Source organism: Chenopodium quinoa, unplaced genomic scaffold (genome assembly GCF_001683475.1).
Source record: "Chenopodium quinoa cultivar QQ74 unplaced genomic scaffold, ASM168347v1, whole genome shotgun sequence".
In the NCBI taxonomy this organism is placed as follows: domain Eukaryota; kingdom Viridiplantae; phylum Streptophyta; class Magnoliopsida; order Caryophyllales; family Amaranthaceae; genus Chenopodium; species Chenopodium quinoa.
The window spans coordinates 341,789-356,521 of record NW_018744298.1 but is presented as its reverse complement, the minus strand read 5'-3'; the positions used below and the strand labels follow the sequence as shown (position 1 = coordinate 356,521).

The 14,733-nt window shown below is 39.5% G+C and overlaps 1 protein-coding gene across 1 annotated transcript; it reads left to right on the top strand.

The window, feature by feature from the left end:
* Positions 1–4,301: 4,301 nt before the first annotated feature.
* Positions 4,302–11,814, top strand: LOC110695426. Its single transcript, XM_021872658.1, has 7 exons — positions 4,302–4,917; positions 9,090–9,588; positions 9,681–9,932; positions 10,016–10,771; positions 10,849–10,997; positions 11,059–11,146; positions 11,440–11,814. The coding sequence occupies exons 2-7, from the start codon at positions 9,103–9,105 to the stop codon at positions 11,812–11,814; spliced, it is 2,106 nt and encodes a 701-aa protein (XP_021728350.1). The 5' UTR covers positions 4,302–4,917; positions 9,090–9,102.
* The last annotated feature ends 2,919 nt before the right edge of the window (positions 11,815–14,733 follow it).

Genomic DNA, 14,733 nt, shown 5'->3' with positions numbered 1-14,733 from the left:
TTCTGAAGATGGAGTCTTTTGAGTTCTGGACTAGCAGTCAACTTTCCTCAGCGTGGCTGAGGATTACCTTAAGAGCTTTCCTTTGAATATTTTTGCTTTCTTTTCTACATCTGTTTTTAAGGTACTGATTTCCCACTTAAGAGCTTTCACTCAAAGATACTCTTGTGACACCTTTTAAATTCATCCAAGGGAACAACTATCCGAAACACCGTACCTGGGGCAGCGGTTTATCTGAAGTACAGGGCATCATTATGCAATACTTCAGAACTACAACCACCACCCGGAACTGATTCATCCGAAGTACAAGGCATCACTATGCAATACTCCGGGGCTTTATCAGTTCCTATTTTTTAGGCTATGTTTCGGATGAGTCTATGGCCTTTTTGCCCAAAGAAACAGATTCTCCGAAGCACAAGGCATCACTATGCAATGCCTCGGGCTTGTATCTTTTTTCCTTATTTGGCAGGTTTTACGGCTTGCCGAAGTACAAGGCATCACTATGCAATACTTCGGACAGCACCGAATGAAACCCCGAATTTTTTGAAAAAACCGTAGAAAGCAGAAAGACCGAAATAATTGAAGTAAAATGCACTAAATCTGAACAAACATTGGAGCAAGGGCCTTTTTATTAACAAGATTGATGCACTTACATAGATTGTACTTTCCCGAAGGATTTACACATGGTATTTTTTTAGCACATCGGCATTCTAATGGTTTTTCAGCTCGGTGCCATCCAGTTGTTTAAGTCTGAATGTGCCGGGCTGAAGCTCTTGATAAATTTCATAGGGTCCCTCCCAAGATGCCGAGGGTTTCCCATGAATGCGGCTTTTTTGCACAGCTGCGGCGTTCCGAAGAACTAGGTCCCCAACTCTAAGAGGTCTTTGATAGACTTTTCGGTTGTAGGATTTGCTGATTCTGAGCTTACAAGCATCCATTCTTTCTCGAGCCGAATCTCTGACCTCGTCAAGGAAGTCAAGGGATTCTTTCAAGACTTGCTCGTTTTCCTCGGCTGAGAAGAGATTGACTCGTAGACTTTCTAAGCCTATTTCCACTAGAAGCACTTCTTCGGATCCATACACTAATTGAAAAGGTGTATGCCCCGTTGCTTCTTTTTCGGTTGTCCGAAGTGACCAGAGGGTTCTAGGAAGCTCCTCTATCCACTTGGACTTTTGATCCTCAACTATTTTCTTGAGAGCGTTAAGGATTTGCTTATTTGCAACTTCGGCTTGATCATTGCTCTGAGGGTGACAAACTGCAGAGTAGGCTAATTTTATTCCGAATTGATCAGTGTACCGGCGCAGAGGCAAGTTGTCAAAATGTCTGCCATGGTCGAATACAAAGACTTTGGGAATGTCGAACCGAGTTATGATATTCTGCCAGATGAACTGTCTGACAGTTTGCTCAGTTATGTTTGAAGCAGCTTCGACTTCAATCCATTTGCTGAAATAGTCGATGCCGACTATCAACCATTTTTTCTTGTATGGAGCCTCGGGAAAAGGACCCAAAATATCAAACCCCCACTGTGCAAATGGAAGAGGGTTGAGGATTGGCTGAAGATCTCGAGATGGCCGATGAATAACTGGAGCGAATTTTTGACATATTTCGCATTTCTGAACCATGCATTTTGGATCCGAGATCATTGTTGGCCAAAAGTACCCTGCCTTTAGAGCTTTATGGGCTAAGGTTCTCCCTCCTATATGATTTCCGCAGATGCCGAGGTGAATTTATCGAAGAATATAGTCAGCATCTGTTGGACCCACACATTTTAGCAGTGGAGAGGAGAAAGAATTTCTGAGGAGCTGGCTGCCAAAAACGATGAATCGTGAACTGATTCTTTTTATCTTAGAAGCCAACCTCTTATCCTCGAGGAGTTCACCCTGGAGCTTTGATGAGTGCCATTTATGGCACTCTATAGTTAGCTTTATTGCTTTATTATAATTTATTTTTGTTATGTTTTCGTGTGTTTTAAGTAAATAGAAGCTTGGTTTTGATTAGTTGAGTAATTTGGGAAGATTTGCATGGTTTTATATGTTTTATATCATTTTTGATGCATTCTATATATTCCCTTTTACTCTCGTATGTCATTTATTGCATTAGGTACATGTTCGTGGTTCGGGTGCGGCTTTGAAGGGCAATTTAAATCATTTTAGAATTTCCGAACCAACGAAGGTGGCCCAAGTGCAAGCCAAGTCAAGTAAAGGAAGGAGGAAGATGTGTGTTAAAGATTCTGTAAATGGCTCCCGCGGGCGCGCAGTGGGCACGCAGACCGACCTTTGCTCATTGTTTTGGCCATAACTTTTGATCTAGAAATCCGATTGAGATGATTCAAGTTGCATTAGAAACTAGACTTGAAGATCCTTCCAACAGTAGGTCGCACGCCCCCAGAAGCCTCCTAGAACAGAAGTTATGGCCGTTTGAAAATGAATGTCGCTGCCAGGCCAATCAACTTTAATTTCTGTAGATGGCAATCGCGGTCGCGCACCACAGGCTGCGCGGGCGCGCACGTGCTGTTCCGGGGCTTTTAAATATCTTCTTCCTCTCCTCATTTTAAAACAAGTTTTTTATTGGGGTTTCTTTGGGGTTTTCTCTCTCTTCTTTGAGGGGTTAAACCCTAACATCTCTCCATCAATCTTCACATAAATTAGGCTTAGATTTAGTGTTAATATTCATTTTTATACTTTGTAATGTAGATTAGGAGTAATTTAGGGTAATTTAGAGAGACAAAGTGAAGAGCTTTAATGGAGGATTGAAGAAGATGAAGATGCAAAGTGACATTGTTTTGGATTACTCTTCAAAATTCTAATGAGCATTCTAAACTCTATCTCATTTATTGCTTTCTTTAATTATTGCTTTGTTTAATTATTTGCTTGATTAGTATTGTAGTTTAATTTTGGTAATTTGTTCTTCTTGTTGGGTTTTATTCTTAGTCTCTCTCTTGTTCCTCTTTGTTGGTTAATGTTTGTTGTTCTTGTTAGTTTAGTTTGTGTTAATGTCTTTGATTTTGCTAGTTTAATTATGTTAGAGTAATTTTCTTAGCTAGGATTAGGGTTTAATTGGGGATTAATGAGCAAGATGAACACTTTATCACTAGTAGAAAAATTGAAAAAGGCACCCCCCTTTTGCCACCGGTTCTTAAAAACCGATGGAAAAAATAGTGGGCTTGATTTTGGATAATCACTTTTGCCACTGGTTCCTGATAAACCGGTGCCAAATCCTACCTTTTGCCACCGGTTCCTGATAAACCGGTGCCAAATCCTAATTGTTGAAAAAAAAGGAGGAAAAGAGATTTGCCACCGGTTCAACCCAAACCGGTGGGAAAAGTTCTGGTTTATTTCATTCCATTCGCATCCCCATCCCCTGGTTTATTTCCATTCGCATTTCATTCCATTCGCATTACTATTCCATTCGCATTCTCATCCCCTGGTTCATTCCCATTTGCAACTTCATTAATTATTCTTCCATTATAGCTAATTGAAGCGCACATTGAAGCGCATTGTTGTCGTCCCACATTGAAGCGCATTCTGGGTTTCTCACCTCCATTGCCGCGCAACTCTTCTCTTTCTCTCCATAACTCTCCTCCATTGCCACATTGAAGTGCATTCTGGGTTTACTTTGTCAGGTTATCAGGAGGAATTTGGGGGAAATTGGGAAAACGAGGTTCGTAGCTCCGCCAGGCCGCCAGGTTGTCAGGTTCGTAGCTTCGATAATTTTTTCATCGTTTCATTCATATCATTCTACTTTTTTCAAGTTTCAATTTTTAATTTGTATCATGATATTATCTAGTCGTTGGATTAATGGATTATAGCTAATTTATGGTTGAATTACTTTTTGATTTTTCAAGTGATTAGTTGAATTAGTTGTTAGATTTATTGAAAATTTTGGGTTTCAATTACTTTGGTAACATTTTGCAACAATGTGGAGTAATTGTTAAAATCACTACCAAGAAATAATCTGGCACATAAAAAATATATAGATTTCAAGTTGCCAAACATCTATACAATCACAGCCTCAAAAGATTGCTTCTGTGCTGGCTGTTTCTGCTAGGAGTTGCTGCCTCAGGGGGCTCCTCCCTTGGTGTTTGAAGGTTCTGCTGGCAGGGCTAGTTGGGGTGCTGCTGGCCTGTTCTGGTGCAGTGTGTTGTGTCTGCGTGCTGCTGCTGTGTGCCTGGTGCTGTTGTCTACGTGCTGCTGGTTGCTGTTGTGGGCTGCTTCTGCTAGCTGTTGGTGCTGCCTTATGCACTGCTGCTCCTGTCTGCAGGCAGTCTCTCAAGTTTCAGGCTGCTGGTTGCTAGGTTCTGGTTCTGGTTTCTGGTTGCTGGTGCTGTTTGTCTGCTTGGTTAATGCTGGTGCTGCTGGGTGGTGATTGCATCAGGTGAATTACTACTCTGCTTAGGCCTATGAAGATGTAGCTGTTGTTAAAGGGATGCTTAGTTTGTTAGGTGGCTGGATTGTTATGCTATGGGGTCATGTATAGATAGCTTCATGCTTTCCTTTAGCGTCTTTGTAGTTTTTTTTTAGGCTGGGGTTATTGGGTGTGAGTGGGCCATTGGGCTTGTGTAGGTTTTGACGGTTATAATTTAGTTTTGTTTCTTTTTCTTCTGTAAGATGTAACTTTTTTCGTTGGCAATACATTTACTTACTTACCAAAAAAATAATAATTAAAAACTATAATTCACGAGGCAATAGCAGTACCAAAGAATCAAAAGTTAGAAAATCCCCTTCTTTTATCAAAACTTTATAAATGTTTAAAACGGTGCCATGCATTGTTAGTTTGGTTAATGATGCGTTATTCTTTAGCAATGTATGTAGGTATTAATTACTTACTAACTTTTGTTTTTTCTTTATAATTTTTTTATAGATTCATATGTGAATTGAAGCACAAGTTTAGCTTGAAGACTACAAATTTAGCTCAATTGTGGTATGAATTAAAAACTTAGTCTGTGTTTCTTTTTCTTGATTCATGATGAAAGTTTTCTCATGCCATTACAACTTGTGTATTGTTTAATGACAAATTAATACAAAAATCTATAAATGCTTGCATCATCATATGCCTAGATACCCGTTCAAGGCTTTCTCATTAGGAGAAAGTCTTGAATAGTCCCCGGTTGGGACTGTTCTTGAACGTTTACTCTCACTTAGGTGGTGAATGTATGTCTTCTGTTTTCGATTTTAAGGAACATCTTGGCTTAGCATTTCCTCGATCACCATGTTCTCTGGGTACATATGTGGGTAAGTTATTACCTACATCGTGTACTTGGAGAACTGGGGGGAAATGCTGCCGGATTTTCCTTAAAATTGGAAAGTCGACATACATTCACTAGTGAGAGTAAACGTTCAAGGATGGGTTAGGTTGGAGCGATAAGGACCCTTTGGAAGCATATATGCATTATTGTATCTATATGAATGTTATATACATGGTGTGAGTTTGAATTTGATTTACATATATAATAGATGTTGCAATTATACATTATTCGTAATATGTTGCCATGTTTAGAGGCAATTTACTTAATGGAGAAGGATCGTGGCTGGATGTATGGTAGACGTGATACATTGGAATTCTTGTGTTTAGAGGGCTTCATCTTATCAGCGCAGAATGGGTTTCGATCGCCTCTATTGTCCTTGTGTTGATTGTAATAATGTGAAGGTGGTTAATAGTGTTGATGTCATTAGAGATCATGTAGTTTGTCGTGGGTTTAGGCTTAAATACCATGTGTGGATTTGGCATGGTGAAGAAGGAGAGTACACTGGGGATGTTATTGGGAATGATGTGTATGATGATAGAAGCAATGATATTCGTGTGGATGAGGAATACAAGAATGATGAATTTATTGTTGATAATGGTGATGAGGATGGATTTGATGATGATCAGGTGGAGGATGAAGGGGTGAATGAAATGATGCGTGGTGTTGAAGGTGATGTGTTTGAGTCGTTATCGGAGGCTTCTAAAAAGCCTTTGTATCCTGGGTGCAAAAAATACTCCAAACTATCTGCTATGATAACACTGTTTAACATTAAGTCGAAGCATGGGTGGACGGACAACAGTTTTACGTCTTTGTTGACCGTGTTAAGTGAGATGTTGCCTGACGGGAATGAAATTCCTAAGTCATACTATTATGAAAAGAAGCTCATGTGTCCATTTGGTTTGGAGTATAAGAAGATACATGCATGTCCTAATGATTGTATTCTTTATCGAAATGAATATGAACAATTGGAGGAGTGTCCACGATGCAAGAAGTCGCGTTACAAGCGCATGAGTTGCAATGCTGGTACGAAGGGACCTCCTGCGAAGGTGTTGTGGTATCTTCCCATCATTCCAAGGTTTAAGCGTCTTTTCTCAACACCAAAAGACGCAAAAAACTTGAGGTGGCATGCAGAGGGAAGAAAGAAAAACAGAATGCTGAAGCATTCAGCCGACTCCCCGCAATGGAAGAACATTGATATGAAGTTTGGTGAATTTGGTGATAAAGTCAGAAATTTAAGGCTTGGTTTGTGCACGGACGAGATGAATCCATTTGGCACTCTTAGTACCCAGCACAGCTCATGGCCGATACTTTTAGTGATCTACAATTTGCCCCCTTGGTTGTGCATGAAACGTACGTACGTAATGCTTTCACTACTAATAACTGGGCCAAGGCAACTTGGAAACGACATAGATGTTTATCTTGCGCCACTTGTTGATGATTTGAGAAAGATGTAGGACGAAGGGGTTTCCGTGTTTGATGCTCATAAGAATAAGATGTTCACCTTGCGTGCAGCTCTTATGTGGACCGTTAATGATTTTCCTGCATATGGCAACTTGTCTGGGTACAAGAACAAAGGAAAAAAAGCATGCCCCATTTGTATTGATGACACCCCAAGCATACACCTTGGCAATTGCCACAAAGAGGTGTATATGCGGACTCGAAGGTTGCTAAGGCGCGATCACCCGTACCGTAGGCAGAAAAAGGCTTTTGATGGGAAAGCGGAAGAGGGGACTGCGCCTAGGCCATTGACTGGTGAGGAGGTTTATGCTCGAGTTAAGGATATACGAACAGTATTTGGGAAAACAGAAAAAGCTGCGGACTCAACTGTTCTCTTTAAAAAAGAATCAATCTTTTGGAAGCTTCCGTACTGGAAAGAACATGATGTTAGACACTGTCTTGATGTAATGCATATAGAGAAGAATGTGTGTGATGCTCTTGTGGGAACGCTGATGAATATTCAAGGCAAAACAAAGGATGGAAAGGGTGCACGGTTAGATTTGTATAAGATGGGGGTTCGTCCAGAATTGTGGGCTCAGGAAAAGGTTAGAAAGGGAAAGGCTCGGGAAAAGAGAGATGAAACGAGTTCGAAACAAGGAATGGGGAAGAGCAAGGGAAAAGGAAAGTCCACAGATGCGTTGAAGAAGAATTATGATGGAAAAGCAAAGGATGCCAAGGTTTATTTACCTCCGGCTTGCTACACATTGTCAAGGTTAGAAAAACGGATGTTTTGTGCATGTCTGTACGGCATTAAGGTTCCATTCAGGGTATGGATCTAACATGAAAAGTTTGTATCCTTAAATGGAGAATTGAAGCTGACAAGTATGAAATCCCATGATTGTCATGTTCTTATGCAAGTATTCCTACCAATTGCAATACGTGGTATTTTACCGAAGCACGTGAGGGAAGCTATTACAAGCCTCTGTTCTTTTTTCAATACATGCAATATGCAGCAAAGTGCTTGATCCTTGTGCACTTGATGCTTTGCAGGCGGATGTGGTTGTGACTTTGTGCAAATTTGAGATGTACTTCCCACCCTCATTCTTTGACATAATGGTGCATCTTATTCTTCATTTGGTGCGTGAAATCAAGTTGTGCGGTCCAGTGTTCATGAGGTGGTGCTATCCTTTTGAAAGACACATGGGTACATTGCAAAACAAGGTAAGGAATCGGGCTCACCCGGAAGGAAGTATGATTCAAGGGACCGTGGGTGAGGGGATTGGTAATTTTGTGGCCGACTATATAGCTGTTGCTGAACCTATTGGTCTTCCTACTTCTCGACATGAAGGGAGACTTGATGGTCACGGCACAATCGGGTCGAAATGAATGTCACCTGACCGAGATAAGTTTTTACAGCAAGCACACCTATATGTGTTGCACCATGTTGCAGATGTTCACCCATACTTAGATGAGCACATGGCTAGTTTGCGTGATGAATTTCCATCGAAAGGTGAAAGGGAATTGATGCAGATGCATAATAAGAGGTTTGTGAGTTGGTTTCGTGATCGAGTGATGGGTAGAATGGATGAGAGTGTCACTGATACAGTAAGGTGGCTTGCTTATGGTCCTAGGGATGATGTTCGCTCATTTGAGGGATATGACATAAATGGGTACACTTTTTGGACTGAGCGTCAGGATTTGAAATCTTCCTCGACCCAAAATAGTGGTGTGACGCTTGTGGCATCGTCAAGGGAGTTTGCAAGTGCTAAGGATAAATCACCCGTTGATGCAGAGTTATCATACTATGGTCGAATTCAAGAAATATGGGAGCTTGATTATTGTAGCTTCACGATTGCTCTTTTCCGATGTAAATGGGTTGATAATATCAGGCGTAACGTCAAATATGATGACTTTACTCTTGTAGATCTTAGCCACCTAAATGACAGTGCGGAACCATTCTTCCTTGCATCTCAAGCTAAGCAAGTGTTTTACGTAACTGACCCAGCAGATATGAAATGGTCTATTGTGCTAGCCGACAAAAGAAGAATCCTAGGCATTGGAGATGTCAAGGATGAGGAAGAATATGATGCGTTTGATGACTCAGCACCTTTCACTGTTCCTAGACCTGTTGTACCAAATGACGTAGACGACCAAACCAATTATGTGCGATTAGACCACAACGAAGGAATATTAGAATGAGGTATATCACTACTTGTATGCCTATTTTCTATATTTTAAATCAAATTAGCTCATTCTTCCTCTTAACATGTCATTATTACCTAGTTAGAGGTAGCTAAGGCTTGAAATCACATTAAAAGAGCACATGAATGGTTTTAGACGCAATTTCATTCAAAATGGCCGAAATACAACTTATAATACAACTACTAACGTGTTATGATTGTTATGGCAGGTGATTACATCTCATGGCGGACGATCAGGACTGTGTTTGTGTTGAGGATGATGATGATGACTTATCTGAGGATGGTGATGAGTTGTATGATGTGAGCAAGGAGCCTGATTTGGGTGAGGCAGAAGATCAGGCTCAAGATGAGTTGGAGCGTAGGCTAGATACATTTGAAAAGGAGGCTGAACAAGCGCCTCCTATTGAAAATGCAGCTTCTGAGACGGTTGGTGAGAACGCTACTTCCCACAATCAAAGCCAAGGACAAAGTGGAGGAGGGGTGAGGGCACCGGCTAAGAAAAAGGTGAGGGGTCCGACGACAAGTTTCAAGAAACCCGTCGGTCCCATGGTCCTGGAGTACGACTTGGCGGGCCAACCTGTAGGCAAATTCCGTCGTCCATATGCTATTCACGTTGGCATTTGTGCGCGTAAAATCCCGATTACACTTCGTATGCGGGAAGTACCTCCAGGCTTGATTGACACATTTTGGAATGATACAAGGGCAAGTGTTTTATTTGCGTATTTATACAATTATAAATACCTTTACTTTAATTTTATGTAAAAGGGGAAACTAATAATCGACTTTATTTGTGTTTGTAGAGTCTGTTTAATATTTCTAATGATGCCGCCAAGCGAAGGGTGTTTGAATCTTTGCTAGCGAAAAGATTCAGAGGCTTCAAGAGCGAATTAGTTCGTGGTTGGATCACAAAGAGGAAGAAAAAACCAGAGAAGAAGAAAGGCAATGATGATGAAGTCATCAATGAAGAGCTACTCCCATGGCAAAAATGGCCAAACATATCGAAAGATGATTGGGAAGCTTTTGTTATTCAACAAAGTACAAAGGAAGCAATTGTAAGTTTAAGTAAATTTGATTAAAATGGTATAATATATTATCTCTTTTTGAAGTAATAATACTAACAATTCTAATTACGTAGGAACTGAGGGAGCAAAATTCCAAAAATGCATGTTTGAAGCAATACACCCAACGTATGGGGTCTAAGACATTTGGTGAATGGAGGGAAACGTGGGTCAACGAAGGAGTATACCCCACTTCGCTACTAGGGTCGTCCAAAGGACACTCTTCTTCCACGATCACTACGCTGGTGAGTCGTGCTGGTGATTTCTTCTGTTCACTGCATGCGCGTGACAAGGAGACCGGAAAATGGGCCATCAAGGCTCCGAAAACCAAAGAAATGGCTTATAAGCTCGTAAGCAACTACGAACTTGAGAACTCTATGAATATTTTGCATAAATATCACTTATGGATGCTATTGGATTCTGTTTTTTTTTTTTTTTTGCTACAGATTGAACACACTGAAGAACTGGTTGAAGGCAAGCTCGTCCCTAGTGTAGAAAAAGACCCTTTCACCTTGGCTTTGGGAAAGCCCTACCATCCAGGACGGCTAGTAGGTGCAGGAGGGTCATTGCTAGGGTGGGAAAAGGTGATGGGTTCAGAGTATATCAAATCAGGAAGATCCCGAGCAAGTGTGAACTCACCTCATGACTTGGTTTCCACGGTGGCATCGATTAAGGAACAAGTCCGCAACGAGCTCGTAAGTGAATTTAACGCTTGGGCGAAGCAAATGAACCTACCGAGCTTGCCTTTCCCCTCGAATACACCCGTCGACTCATGTAGTCACCCAAAAGGACAAGGGGAAGATGATATACATGGAGACGATGATGCAAATGAGGTAGTTTCAAAACTTTTAGTTTTGGCATATTGTGTTATGTAGGATCTAAGGTGGCAGTCATTAATTTCTTGTTGCAGGGTGGTACGCCTACACATGCGGACTCGAGGGAGCTCGATAATCCAGCACCTCATCATTTTCCAGATTTACATTTGAATTTGTTTAGTTCTATCTTAGTGAATATGGGCACATTATCAATCTTAGTGAATATGGGCACATTATCAATTGTGTAGGAAACAACCCCTTGTGATATGTTTGGTTCTAATAACTAATCTTTCAAATTGGTGTAGGAATAGAACCGTTGTGCACTTCTACACCCGGACCAATCTGGAGCTTTGCATGTGGTTGCATATGGTAGTGCACAATCGGCCAAACAAGGTACGGTCCATTTGCGACCGCTTAGGCCACAACATTACTCGGTTGGGATCAATTCTCTTATTACCGGGTTCGAGGACATCCTAATACCGGTGCCCATAGAGGAGGAGGAGTTTACTACACTTTGGGCGGCAAAAGGTAGCTTAATTTGTGCAGTGGCCATGTGCTTGTGTAAGGTTGATGAACCAGGTAATTAAGATTTTGGGTTCATTCGTTCTGTATTTTATGCCCGGTTGTTTTCACAAGAGTTAGATGGATTTGTCTTTTCTAACCAATTGCGTGATTTGTTGTATTAGATTTCGCAAAAAAGACAAATTTCAAAGAGGAGGGTGGAACAACCAATAAGCGTTGACCAACCGGTGCCAAAGAAGAAGAGTGAACAAAGGTCGGAGAGTGAAAAAGGGTCGAAGAAGAACTCTTCGAGAGGTTCAGCTTTGCATGCTACTCAACTTGTTGCTGACACGGTCCTTCAAACGCTGTCTAAAGATTTAACATTTCTACACAACCGTGTCAGTATGTTGCCTAGTGACACTCCCATTCAAGTTCCACTACCTAAGGCAATGTTCCACTTTGATGAGGATGCAGTTGCATGGCTTAGCAATGAAGATGTGCAAGAATTTCTAAGTGGTTCAATGCTTAACATCTCCCTCGTTCAAACATTCATGAGGTAATTTAATGCTAGACACTATTATGTAATTCAGATTAGTGGTGATTGCTTGTCATTTAATTTCCCATTAATATTTTGTAACCATGCATGTAGAGCACTACAGGAGCACTTACTTGAGATTGATTCTCCGTGTCAAGTAGGGTGGTTATGCCCCGAGCAAATCTCCACTCCTAGAATCTTAGGCAACTACCCTGACGTGTTGTACTATGTTGAACGGGGTATCAAGGAATCATTGCGTGCGGGTGACAAGTTCATATTCGCCCCATGTTTTGAGGAGTACGTTTGACCATGTCAAATTCATTTGTTTCCCCTAATTATACGTTGTACATGGCTAATTATTGACTTGTTTGTGTATTGTCCATTTCTGTAGTGCACATTGGACCCTGCTGGTGATTTGTGTTCCCAGTAACACCATCGTCCTTTTTGATTCAGCTCGATTGCCTCATCCGAAAAAGCTCCTCGTGAAGTCTATACTGCGAAAGTAAATATAGCTATCTAGTGTTGATTATCCTTACTTAACTCATTTAAACGAATGTCATACTAATCAAGTTTGAACTTACTTTTCTATAGTGCTATGAAGAAGATAAATTGCCGAGCTCCTCAAGGTCCTACATGGAAATCACCGATGGTAATGCTACATGATTTTTTGATTTTTATAATAAACGATGCGTAAGATGTTGCAATTTGTTATGCATGTTTGATTCATTTACTGTGTTCCTATGCTAGTGCGCACAACAAGATAACGGAGTTGATTGCGGACTATACGTGATGAGATTCATGTTGGACATAATGAGTCATTGTACAGACTTACATCAGCTTGATGAGATATGCCATTGACTTAGTTAATTTGCTGCCTCTAACTAGGTAATAATAACATGTTAAGAGGAAGAATGAGCTAATTTGATTTAAAATATAGAAAATAGGCATGCAAGTAGTGATATAGGCCTTATTTCGGCCATTTTGAATGAAATTGAGTCCAAAAACCATTCAAATGCTCTTTTAATGTGATTTCAAGCCTTAAATGCCTATAACTAGGTAATAATGACATGTTAAGAGGAAGAATGAGCTAATTTGATTTAAAATATAGAAAATAGGCATGCAAGTAGTGATATAGGCCTTATTTCGGCCATTTTGAATGAAATTGCGTCCAAAAACCATTCAAATGCTCTTTTAATGTGATTTCAAGCCTTATCTGCCTCTAACTAGGTAATAATGACATGTTAAGAGGAAGAATGAGCTAATTTGATTAAAAATATAGAAAATAGGCATGCAAGTAGTGATATAGGCCTTATTTCGGCCATTTTGAATGAAATTGCGTCCAAAAACCATTCAAATGCTCTTTTAATGTGATTTCAAGCCTTAGCTACCTCTAACTAGGTAATAATGACATGTTAAGAGGAAGAATGAGCTAATTTGATTAAAAATATAGAAAATAGGCATGCAAGTAGTGATATAGGCTTTATTTCGGCCATTTTGAATGAAATTGCGTCCAAAAACCATTCAAATGCTCTTTTAATGTGATTTCAAGCCTTAGCTGCCTCTAACTAGGTAATAATGACATTTTAAGAGGAAGAATTAGCTAATTTGATTTAAAATATAGAAAATAGGCATGCAAGTAGTGATATAGGCCTTATTTCGGCCATTTTGAATGAAATTGCGTCCAAAAACCATTCAAATGCTCTTTTAATGTGATTTCAAGCCTTAGCTAACTCTAACTAGGTAATAATGACATGTTAAGAGGAAGAATGAGCTTATTTGATTAAAAATATAGAAAATAGGCATGCAAGTAGTGATATAGGCCTTATTTCGGCCATTTTGAATGAAATTGCGTCCAAAAACCAGTCAAATGCTCTTTTAATGTGATTTCAAGCCTTAACTGCCTCTAACTAGGTAATAATGACATGTTAAGAGGAAGAATGAGCTAATTTGATTAAAAATATAGAAAATAGGCATACAAGTAGTAATATAGGCCTTATTTCGGCCAGTTTGAATGAAATTGCGTCCAAAAACCATTCAAATGCTCTTTTAATGTGATTTCAAGCCTTATCTGCCTCTAACTTGGTAATAATGACATGTTAAGAGGAAGAATGAGATAATTTGATTTAAAATATAGAAAATAGGCATGCAAGTAGTGATATAGGCCTTATTCGAGCCATTTAGGTTGAAAATGCGTCTTAAAACACTTGACTTGTTCTTTTAATGTGATTTCAGGCTTTATCTGCCTCTACCTAGGTAATATTGACATGTTATGAGGAAAAATGAGTTGATTTGGCAATAAATGTAGAAAATAGGTGAAGTAGTAGTCATATAGGCCTATGTATTAAATTTTTGTTTAACTTAAATTGTAAATGTATTTTTACATACATAACCTAAGTAATTAATTCTAGCTAACATCATTTTTATTTAACCAAGTTTTGCAAGGTACAGAAAGGAGGTCCATTGACGAGCAAAGAGTTGAATGAAGTTTGAGACATGTTAGCGTCTTTCATCACATATAATTTAATTTGAACTTGTTAACTTATACATTAATTATTAGTATAGTTTGTAAATATAGCAATGTAAAAATTTATGTATTGTTGTTATTATTCCAATGTAAAAATTATTATATTATTAGTATTTTTAATAATAATAATAATAATACGGGTAATAATTATTATTATTATTACTGTTATTATAATATATTTTAATAGCAGAATTAATACAGGATGTGCAGGTTTTTAATTATTTTTAATTATAAAAAAGAAAATTAAAAAAAAAAAACAGGTTTTTCCCACCGGTTTTTTCAATGAACCGGTGCCCAAAATATTTTTAATAACTGGCGCGCTGACTTTTGGCACCGGTTCACTGTGGAAACCGGTGGAAAAAGTTTGGTTTTTGCCACCGGTTCTCTTCAAAACCGGTGGGAAAAGTGTGGTTTTTGCCA

Bases quoted from the DNA above. Each gene is read 5' to 3' on its own strand.
- LOC110695426 (XM_021872658.1), top strand. From the start codon at position 9,103: ATGGCGGACGATCAGGACTGTGTTTGTGTTGAGGATGATGATGATGAC. The intron at 9,589-9,680 runs GTTTTATTTGCG...TTGTGTTTGTAG, and splicing joins GGAATGATACAAGGGCAAGT to AGTCTGTTTAATATTTCTAA. The intron at 10,772-10,848 runs GTAGTTTCAAAA...TTCTTGTTGCAG, and splicing joins GAGACGATGATGCAAATGAG to GGTGGTACGCCTACACATGC.